Source organism: Columba livia, chromosome 5 (assembly GCF_036013475.1).
Source record: "Columba livia isolate bColLiv1 breed racing homer chromosome 5, bColLiv1.pat.W.v2, whole genome shotgun sequence".
Classification (NCBI taxonomy): Eukaryota; Metazoa; Chordata; class Aves; order Columbiformes; family Columbidae; genus Columba; species Columba livia.
In genome coordinates, this window is record NC_088606.1 from 29,889,915 (window position 1) to 29,901,558 (window position 11,644).

The 11,644-nt window shown below is 39.5% G+C and overlaps 1 protein-coding gene across 6 annotated transcripts in view; it reads left to right on the forward strand.

Annotated features, from left to right (window-relative positions):
• STRN3 (striatin 3) overlaps nucleotides 1-1,707 on the forward strand; it is a 63,008-nt gene extending 61,301 nt beyond the window's left edge. For 4 of the 6 annotated variants that reach the window (XM_065064130.1, XM_065064134.1, XM_065064132.1 and 1 more), the window contains one exon: nucleotides 14-1,707. In XM_065064130.1, the coding sequence (XP_064920202.1) occupies nucleotides 14-183 (170 nt within the window). In that variant the 3' untranslated portion in view covers nucleotides 184-1,707. The remainder of the gene's footprint in view (nucleotides 1-13) is intronic. The other 2 variants (XM_065064131.1, XM_065064133.1) reach the window with 1 other exon arrangement.
• Nucleotides 1,708-11,644: the final 9,937 nt, after the last annotated feature.

Here is an 11,644-nt window from a genome sequence, read left to right on the forward strand (position 1 = left end):
TTCCCCTAAACAGGCCATGATTGTTCCATTAGGTTATGGAATTTGGACAGCAAGACATGTGTGCAAGAAATAACAGCTCATAGGAAAAAGCTGGATGAATCCATTTATGATGTAGCATTTCATCCATCAAAAGCATATATTGCCAGTGCAGGAGCTGATGCCCTTGCCAAAGTATTCGTGTGACACAGCAAAACAAACCTGCCTCATAACAGCAGGTCTGTTTGGACAAAAAAGAGGGAATGCGTCACTGCCATCAATGATAAGGTTACCAATAAGACACTACATCTGATCTGCCTGGGTGAAGGCTCTTGTGTGGGGCAGGTATAAGCTGGTGAAAAGCCACCACATCTTGAACAGTGTCAGGCTCATTCATTTACCTGTAATTACTGTATTTGGGGGGGTGGGGAGAAATACAAAAAAGAAAACCAGTATTTGTAGCCTTGACTGGATATGAACTGAGCGTATGTCTGTTCTTTAGGTGTCTTTAAGCAAACGTGGAGTCTGATCTTACAAAAGACTTTTATTTTGGACTCTGTGTGCTGCCTTAGGGTTAGGAATGTGGTGCTCTTGTGGGGGGAAGTGAGCTCCAAGAGTAGCTTTCTTTTCATCTCTTAGTAATCTTCTGTTTATCAGTTGAATGCCACAGATTCCCCTTTTAAACTTTTATTTTGCTTTAAAGAAAAGGAAATTTAACTTAAAATATTTTAGCATTAGTTGCACAAAATGTTTGGATAAAATTCTAGTTTTTATAAGTCTTTTTATATATTTAGCCTGTCACAACAGTGCTCAAGATTGTATTGATAATGTTTTTCTGCATTATAGAACCCTAAAACACAGAGATCTCACTGACCCGCTGCCGTGTAACCACACTCTTCCCTTCTTTTGCCTAATACCGCTCAGCTAAGTCCTTGCATAAGGATGCTAATTCATCATCATCGCATAACTGTCTTCATAAATAAAGGACTGTAAAATGTGTTCTGATGAAACACGGAGGGGTTAACACCCCCGAATGAACTCTTAAAAAAAATTAATCTTGGCATCCTATCACTATGTGATATTTTGTACATCTTACTGTATTTACGAGTTTATTTATCAAGGATTACCCATCTTGCTAATGGCCTATTGTTATTTATTTCACTTTTTGTTGGTCTTTATATCCTTTTATGTAGTGTGTTCAAGGGCCCTGTATATCTATTATGGCACTCTTTGAACAGTCTAAAGTAGATGAGAAAATGGGACATTTGATAACTCTAAAGTTGCAAACCAAGAAATTATTTTTCCTCTGGTTAAGGACCTGGAATGGAGTTGATTCCAAATAACAATCTTGTTTCAGAACTTTCGGAGTGAAAATTATTTTTATTTGCATTTCAAATAGAAGACAAAAGTAGTTGATTCAAGATTCATAAATCTGCTGTGTTTTGACTATAGTTATTCCCTGCTTTTATTTTATTTTCAGATGTGCTTCAGTTTATGGTGTAACTAAAGATTTTGTTTGTGTAATGCATGATTAATACAATAAAGTATTTTTTCTAGTCTTCCACAAAACTTTTCTGATCAGTTTGCGAGTTTTGATGAGTTTTGTAAGGTTTCTGTTTTACAAACTATGAATCAGCGAATTTTTAAGATTGTACCACATAGCAAAAGTACAGCTGTTGAAAAATAATGTATATAAAATGCATATAATAAATATTAAATGGTGTACCTGTATGTTACTGTTGGCTACATTATTTTGTGTTGCACAGTTTGAAAGTGTCATTCTACAAATTACTAAATTAGGTCTAAATTTTAGCAAAATGACCGTTTATTATGCTTATAAGCTGCTTTTTTTTGAAAATTGTAATAGTTGTCTGGATGTCAACCAACTGTTCAGTTTCAGGCAGCACTACCCACATATAAGAACATGTTTCCACAGTATTTTTAAAAATTTTTACAAGACCGATTTGAAAATTGCTCATGTGTTCTTAGAGCCTTTATAAGATGGAAATCACACTGTTTTTCACTCTGTATAGGAAGTGATTCTCAAGCGATTTAGGAGCCAGAAAGATACTATTTTTATTTCTAGCTGCCACTGAATCATTGTGTTGAATTTAAAAAACCCCAACATTTTAAATGTTTAAAATTTGACCATATGTCAAATGATACGTATTCACCTGGGTCCATTTCTTTACAAGTCCTCCAATAAGCTGCAGGTCAACATTGAGCTACTCTGTGATGAGTCACTTTCCTGTAAGTGTATCAACAGAACCGGAATACCGCAATATGAATCTTAGATTTTCACGTCAAAGTATTACGTGTAGATATAAATTACCTTCAGATGGAACATGTTCCTGTAAGTGGTTGTAACTGTATTGTTCCATGTAAGTTTCCAGTTTTGCAGTGAGAATGTCTCTCATGCCATCTCATGTCAAGCAAAATAGATTTTTTTAAAACAAAGGGAATAAAAGGTGCTCATGGTAGGCAGGATAATGCAGTTATATGCTGAAATTAATTTTGTTTTAGTAATGTTACATTGTTTGAAATGTTGCAGTAAATTATAATTGTATAGAAATTCAAGAATTTTGTCCTTTATCATGAAGATTGAGGTGAGGCCTTTCAGTAACTGCTTGTAGGACACTAAGACTTTACTTTTGAAAGTAACATTCAGCTGATTTGCACTTTTTGTTCCTTCCAGTCTAAAGCATTCAACTAATCAACAGACAAGAGAGTATTTGAATTTTATTGGAAGTAATTTCGTTGGAAGTAATTTCATAATCGCCTTTTCTGAAGCCAAACATTGTTTCTGGCAGCTTTTCCAGACTGCTGCATTTTAATGCTTAAATGAAATGTGATTGTTTAATAAACATTGCCATGCATAACATTTACTTTTTTTTTTTTTTAATTGTATTAAAATCGAAATGGTAAAACCAAAAATATTTGCTTATTTTCCTTAATTGAAATCTTAACAGTCATCTTAGTTCACTGTTCGATAGCGGATCAAATGCTGTAGTGAGGCTTCTGTTATTGAATATTGACAGTAGTCTCTAATACAGTCTTAGTTTGTTTATTGTGGGTCATAACATGCTAAAAACCGTATTTTTTTTTTTATTATTATTATTTGTTTTTATAGAACAGAAGAGCTGTAGTACTGGCGATTGGGGAAAAAAATGATAGTGCTGAAATAAATGTTTTCATTTAGCAAAATCACCTCAACCTATGAAAGGACTGATTTACTTCTCTTTTGTAAGTAAGACCCAAAGGACTTGGGCTCAGAACCTGTGTGGAAAGATATCTAAATGTGTTTAATAATACATTTAGCATTAACAGACTGATTCCCCATCTTGCTTTTTGTTGTAGGAACTGTTTTAAGTAGATTGGTGAGTGTAGTCCAGCATCTTGTCTGCATAAGTATCAAATACATCTGAAAAAGGGTGTAACAAGCCCTTCCCTAATTTAGAAATCCTAAGGAAGAATTTATTTGCCAGGAGATAACTGGTAGATTTTCCTAGTGGAAAAAACTCTGTGGTCTTGAGGCTACCTTGTCAGAGGCTGTCCATTTCCCCTATTCTATACTAACTGATTTATTACAAAACTGCTAGCACTCTCTGTCCTGGCATACTGTTAGTGTTATGTGCTTCTCTAGCACTTCCCATCTCTAATCACTGGAAAGCTTCTTGGTCACACAGTGCTGACTGCAATTCCTTCTGGCTACCATATCACATAAAATGTGTCTCAAACAAATGCGTCCCAGCAGAGCAACTGATCTTTTTGCAGATCAGATGGTCTACATGAATCCTGCTGGGAAAACAAGTGTAACTCTTTCTCTTCCCAGATAAGGTACATGGTATGAAAATATGACTGACTTTACCTTTCGCGTCTTGCTTTCACTGCAGTGTGTGTGTGTATATATATATATATATATATATGTATTTATTTTTAATAACTTTTTTAAAAGAAAAAATACAAAAAGAGAGGGTTCCAGAATTATGTTTAAATGCTACGTCTGAGGTGAGCATGAATGGAGGTTTAAGTTCCATATTTAATTCTTGCTCTGTTGGTACTTGGAGAATACACATCCTTGAGTCCTATGCAGACTAAATCGCTTATATTATTAGATTTTTTTCGAAATAAATAGTTCAAGCTACAAAGTGTTATAGATGTCATAAAAATACAGTACTTTGATTTCTAATTTTAACATAAAACCAGATTTTGACTGACTTAATAATGGAAAACAACATGCTTGCTTTTTAGTCCTCCTTCTTAACAGCCCCCCATAAGAGAAATCATCTAAACTTTCTGAAAGTGCATGTGTAGCAACAAAATACTACTTTTTTTTTTTTTTTTTTTTTGAATACTTGCAGATTTTAAGGAAGTTAATTTAACTCTGCTGGAAACCCTAGTAACGAAAAGAGGGCAATGTGAGGTAGCCTAGGTCATAAGGCTCTTGTTTTCAAGAATCACTGAGCCTGTGATTTCAGTGCTGTGAATATCTCTGCTACAAAAAGTGAATTGAAAGTTGTGGATGTGTACTTTAACTATGGTTTGATTTCTTTAGCTGCACATCAAACTGAACAGATGTCAGGCCTGTTCTTTTGTGATCTAGAACCTTATGAGGAGATCTTCTAATTATTAATTCCCATACATCTTGAATTTGTTACTTGCTAATATTTCTTCCTGGAAGGTCACATCCAGTGTCCCAGCTGATTTGATCTAGTTTTCCTGAAGCAAAGTAACTGTCAGCCAACCCTCAGCCACCGTAGCACCCCAGCAGTGTCTAGGAGCAGTGTGAGGGCATTTAATCTGGCAGTAGAAGAATTCTCACTTTGATTGTATGTAGTGCTATAACGTAACTGTCAGAATAACACTAAATCTCTAGCATGCTGTCTTAACTGGAGGAGAGAGAATGGATTCCGACAAGCATATGGCTCCACTTTATTCTCTGCTGGGAAACTAAGCTATTGATGGTTGTTGGCTACTGGCCTCAAGCAAATAGCAAGTAGCAGCTTTAGCCATTTAATATCTTTATAGGCAAACAACATACACAGTTCACACAGAATCACAGAATCAACTGGATTGGAAAAGACCTCAGAGATCATAGAGTCCAACCCTTGGTCCAACTCTAGTCCGTTTACTAGATCATGGCACTAAGTGCCATGTCTAATCTCAGTTTAAAAACCTCCAGGGACAGCGAGTCCACTACCTCCCTGGGCAGCCATTCCAATGCCTGATCACTCTCTCTGTAAAGAATTTCTTTCTAATATCCAGCCTAAATTTCCCCTGGTAGAGTTTAAGCCCATGCCCCCTTGTCCTATTGCTAACTGCCTGGGAGAAGAGACCAATCCCCACCTGGCTATAACTTCCCTTCAGGTAGTTATAGAGAGTGATGAGGTCACCTCTAAGCCTCCTCTTCTCTAGACTAAACAACCCCAGCTCCCTCAGCCTCTCCTCATAGGTCTTATGTTCAAGTCCCTTCACCAGTCGTGTTGCTCTTCTCTGGACCCGCTCCAGCACTTCAATGTCTTTCCTGAACTGAGGGGCCCAGAACTGAACACAATACTCCAGGTGTGGCCTCACCAATGCAGAGTACAGGGGAAGGATCACTTCCCTTGTCCTGCTGACCACGCTATTTTTGATACAGGACAGGATACCGTTGGCCTTCTTGGCCACCTGGGCACACTGTTGGCTCATGTTGAGCTTCCTGTCAATTAGCACCCCCAGGTCCCTTTCTGCCTGACTGCTCTCCAGCCACTCTGTGCCCAGCCTGTAGCGCTGCAGGGGGTTGTTGTGACCAAAGTGCAGCACCCGGCACTTGGCCTTATTGAACTTCATCCCACTGGAATCAGCCCATTTTTCCAGTCTATCCAGATCCCTCTGCAGAGCCCTCCTGCCCTCCAGCAGGTCAACACTCCCTCCCAGCTTGGTGTCATCAGCAAATTTGCTGATGATGGTCTCAATCCCCTCATCTAAATCGTCAATAAAGTTGTCTTCAGTTACATGGGGAATATCTGTAGTGTTCTGTTATAAATCTTAGCAGTGCTGTGGGACTTCTGATGCTCTCATTTTAAATTGATCCAAGTTAGTGGATTTATTACAGAATTTTAAACTTTCTAAACTAAAGGATCAGTGCTGCGAATTTATTTATAAATATATATTAGTAAAACTGAGGCTACAGGTAGGAATTTAATAATGATCTTGTACTAGCTGTGTGGGTTAAAGGCTGTCTCCTTTAAACTGAGTATTACTGGGAGCTGTATCTGTTTTAGCAAAGTTCAAAAGTACTGATATTGCCTTATTCTTTACAAATGGCATTAATCCTTTGAAAAGCGATGGTCTTTCAAATAGAAATAAAGGTAACACTAGATTAATATGTGGCTTGCAGAATTGTTCATTTCTATCACAGAAGATATGCAGTGAGATATATAACCTCTTAAGGTGAAATGCTCCATTCTACTCAGAGTAGAGGACCCTTTAGAATAAATATTTCACTTGTCGATCAAGGAGTATTTGCTTTTGGGATGTCTTTGACTTGGATGTTTTGAAAACCCTTTAACCTGAAGGGAGAATACTGCCATGAGAGGATGAGTTGCAGCTCTGTCCTCAGAGCAATAAATATGGCAATAAATATGATTGGCTATGTGACCGTTTTTTTTTAAACTGTTTTCAAATAGGAGATTTTTGTAGCTGAACATTTTTGATAATATTTTAAAGACTTTTTTTTTAAAACTGTTTTCAAATAGGAGATTTTTGTAGCTGAACATTTTTGATAATATTTTCAAGACTTTTAATTCTGTTCAGTCTTAAGCATTCACTAGTGCTAGCTGACTGACTTCCTTCTCCCATCTGCTTTTGTCTCTCAGCTCGGCTTTTCTGGAAAGCTCCAGAGGCTTTGAGAAAGCTGGAGGAGGAAAGAGTAGCTCATATAAATGTTAGGTCATGAATCCATGTGTTATTTACAGCCATCTGTGTCCACGTGAACTGGATCTGAGAAGATGACTTTTATGTGTCACACCTGCTGGGGGTGGGGCAGAGCTGAGGGGGCTCAGCTGGTGGTGCCAGTGGAGTGAGCCATAGTGGCTGATCCTGGAGTGGAAACAGAGCATCTGGAGTCCAGCAGCAAGCTGTGAGGAGGCAGGCTGGGAGACACCTCTGCCTGCAGCCTTGTCTGTGGAGAGGGAGAGCTGCTCATTGTCTATGGTTGGTCACATACCCCTGAGGTGTTTCCTGAGGCTGCTCGCTGGCCTCCACCTGCAGCTGGGCTTGCGGTGGGACTGCAGGGAGCTGATACTTCTCCTCTGGCTGCCAGCCTGGGGCCATCCTGGTGAGTGTGGAGCTGGGCAGGGGGAGCAACCAACTGCAGCTGGGCACCCCCACACTTGGCCTGAGAGCTGCTGGGGTTTGCTCATGAACAGCCAATGCCCAAGGGGATGTGTTTTTCCCTCATGAAAGGAGGGTTGGCCAAGGGGTCCTGTGCTTTTTGTGACTGTCTGGTGACAGACCTCATTGGCTTTTTAAAGCAGATTTTTTGCTATTGTTTCAGGTGCCTTTCTTCTCCAGTTGGTCTTTTGTATCTTGGAATGAGTGGGTTTCTTCTTGTTGAGGTTTTGGGGTTTTTTTTAATTAATACGTGGTTTTTTTCTTTCCAAAGAGGATGATTTTCTGAGGGAAACGCTTCTAATTTGTAATAGGACATCTTGCATCTTACCTCTGGTCAGACTTCTAATTCAGTGGGAATAAAGAGCTCCTGCATGATGCAGAAGTAATGTCTTCCTTCCTTGAGATCTCAGCAATGGCTGGGAGGGGAAAAGAAATCTCAGACCTTTCAGCTCTCTTGGGAAAACACCCTGCGAGCAGCAGGCAGGGGGGCACAGGGTGGGTGTGTTGCTGCTGCTGCTGTGGCTCAGCTGGGGAGAAGCAGGAGTCAGATGCTGTAGACACTGCGGCAGGAGCTTCCAAGCAGAACCTGCGAGGTCCGGGCAGACACTGCATGCAGGGGCAGCACCTTGAGGTCTGTGTCATGGCCCTGTTTTGTGTGCCTGGTGCTTTTGGTGGACTGGTCGGTAGCCACGGGTTTGCCCTGGATTGCCTTACCTTGAGTTTTCGTGCGTTACGTAGAAGTACCATTGCATCTTAATGACAGCAGATCTTTTAAAATGCTTTTCAATGCCACTTAATTACTAAGGTAGTTGTTTGCAAAACAGGAGCTGTATTTTAGCTTCCTGAATTAGTGCTTTGACTCTTTTGCCTTTGATAACCCAGGTGACTGATTCTGCTATTCTCAGTAGCTGAAGTTTTCTGTTAAGATGATTTAGCTAACAGTTGCCATACAGAAGAAATATTTTCCTCAGTTTGAGTGATCTAGTACATGACAGTTTCCATGGTGCATATGCATTACGTTCTGTCAGAAATTTTGGCTTTGGCAGATAGATATGTGGACTTACAGAGACAACTGATTGTGGTCACTTTATTTTAATTGTGTGTGTTAGTCTAGTCTCTGTTTAGATTTGAGCAAATCAGACCATTGGGCAGTAAAGTCCTTGTTGATGCATTTGCTACCAGCATGCTGTGCCAGACAGTTCTGTTTCTAAACTGGCTCTGAGTCCTCACCAGAATCAGTTCAACAGGACCAAGTTGTGTACCTCACCTCACTTAGAATATTTAGAGGGGAGAAAGCTGTTGTCTCCCCATCTTCCTTTTCTGAGCAAGTAGTATCAATATGTTATTAAAATACCCAGAGTAAGTCTCAGAGAATTGCAGAAACTAAGTAACAGTGAATTGGGTTTTGATTTTAAGAGGGCTATTTTAATACTGTAGTTTGATTTGAAGCTTACAAAAAATGTAAAAGGAGTGCTAAGTAAGTAATTTTTGCTTTCCCATCTAATTGCTAGTCTTTTTCTCAGTCTTTTGACTTGTTGTTGTCTCTAACTTGTATTCTTTGGCAGAGAATTTTTTATCATATTTGTAATCTGATCACATATACCAGGGCAGAAAAATAGCTCTTATCCCTTTGCTTACATTCTACCATACTCTGGTTGCTGGTAAGTAGCAAAGGCCATATCTGACCTCAGCAAAGGCTGGAAAAGTTTAGTTAGCATTTGCAAGTAAAAACAGCTTTGCAGGATTCTCATGCCGGTGTCTTAGGAACTGGTCCAGTGTGAAGTTCATCTGTAGGTTCAGTTGGACCCTGAGGCTGAGGGTGTGTTCAGACCAACAGCACCTGGTTTCCAGGAGGGTGCCCTCGGCCTGAGGTTTGGTGTCTTGGCAGCGACACTACCCGCTCCTTTTGGCTGTAGTAAACACGGTGGCCAGAGCACTGCTGCTTCCCTTCGTCACCCTGGGGTGGCCAGAGTTCAGCTGACCCTGCTAGTGTTTGCAAACAACTGCTCTGGGTGCGGAACGCGAAGAAAAGTAGTAAGGACACAGTATTTGTTTCTATGTAGACTCAGATAAATGTGAATAAATTTTAGGGTAAGAAAACAATAAATACACTTCAGGTAATTAAAGTGGCTTATAATCAAAGATACTTCACTAACCAAACTTGATGGTTTGAAAGGAAAAGAAATTTTGATCCTAATGAGATTAAATTTAAACTGGGCACTTGCTTCAAAGCAGAGATTAAGTCCTTGGATTTAATCATAGACATCACATTTTCAGGACCTATTCTTCCTTCAGCTGAAGTCAGAGGCGAAATTCATGTTGAAGCCAAAGAAGGCAAAGGAATGTGTGCTCCAGTTGATAGACATATAAATGTAAAGTTATTCTAAAATAATAAACGATTTAGTGGAAGTTTCCATATATTTGGTGTCTTTATTTGGATGACAGTTCACCACAAGCTATTCCAACACATTCTGCTTCAGCTTCTCAAGAAAACCATTTTGTTTACTGTCCCAGGTCCAAACCAAAGCCAGTCAGTAAGACTTTTTTGATTGATTTTGTTAGGCTAGGGGTCTAAGCCTCTAGTTTCCACACAGTTTGTTTAAGATACAAGTCAATCTTCTTTGACAGTGTGCTCAGGCCTTCTGTGGAACTTGCATGCAAGAGAGAAGTTTTCTGTGATTTTTGTGGCTTTGATGGTTGCTGGAGCTGACTCACCCTTCAGCCTAATGAAATGAAGGAAAGTGCTGACAAAACTGATGGAGCGAGGTAGTAATATTGAGAGTTGCCCCATTAGAAATATGGCTTAAAAGCAAGGCATAAGATGTTATCACCACTTTTCTTCTCCAGAACAGGTGAGATTAAAAGATAATACCTGTATTGTATGGGGCCATCCTTGATAGAAGAGAAGGCTTATGTGATGATATGAATACAAATTGCAAATAGAAGTAATTAAGAACATTTATGGGAGAAACTAGTGTTCTGATGAAACTATACTACTTCATATGTGCCATAAAAACACCCTCGTTTTTCCTCCTGTCTTCCCACCTCAAAATTACTTTGTAAATTGTAGAGAATTATAGCCATTAGCTTTTGATGAAAGGGTTTTTTTTGATGATTACTACATAGCTCTTCTTTACTGGCATTGCTTTTGAAAGGCAAGGTAACTACTTTTGAAGTGATTATTTTATCTTAGGAATGTTAGGATGCTCTTGCTTTTGGATCTTTCTAGTTTCTCGCTGGTTCATTATTAGTAGTTTCACAAATGGTAATAAAGTTCAACTTCTGAGACCTGTTTTTCTTGCACTCTGCTTGAGGATGTAATATAAAAGACTACAGGTCTCAGCCCTGGCAGTGTGAAGACTTCTCTGCAGTTTACCGACCTTCAGTCCTGGGCTGTGTACCTGCTTTTCCTGTATACTGCGCTTGTCAGACAAGTGTATAGCAAGAAAGAATCATGGTATCAAAAGGTATATATACAAGGTGGTTCATGATCAGAGAGGATCTAAATGCCTAACATTTGTGTGAGGTGTAAAACCTGAAGTAGAATCAGAAACCCTGGCCTGAGTTTCCTTCCAGCACTGAGAAAAGCAGGCTGCCGATGACAGAGGAACCTGTGCGCTTCTTTCAGTTGTAAAATAGCCTATGAGTAAAGAATTCACCCAGGAAATGTAAGAGATTTGGTTTCTTGATTGGTCTTCTTGGCAGTGCTCAGGCCTGGCTGTAGGCTGCAGTTCTTACTGGCAGTTACCATGGTACAAAAAGTAATTTCAGTTTATTTAGGACAGGAAATTAATAGAACTTTGTAAATTTAAGTTGCTGTGGGAGCTCCGCTGGGAAGGATGAGTTTTGGACTGTAAAATTCTGAAAGGGCTTTGGGAGTTGCAGTAAATACCTAAATCACTAAGCTTAGAATCTTTTTTCTGAGTGAAGGAATCCTGATTTTTTTCTTTATGTGCAGTGAGTGGTATGTTGTCAGCATTCAGATTGCAAATCCCCCCAAGCCTTGTGAGTTCTATTCAGGGAAACAGGACATAGAGAATCACAAAATGGTTTGGGTTGGAAGGAACCTTTTAAATACCATCTAGTCCAGCCCCCTTGCCATGATTTTCATTATACAGGTTTTCGTCAGCCTCCCTAGAGAACAGAATTTATCCCCTGCAGGGCGTATCCTTGATTGACATTCCTAATACCTGTGGCAATGTTCCCAAATGGAGTTTGCACAAGTCAGAGTAGCTGGAGCTCTGTTCACACTCTTTGTACTGTTTGGTCCAGCAACATAAAACTTTTTACCCAA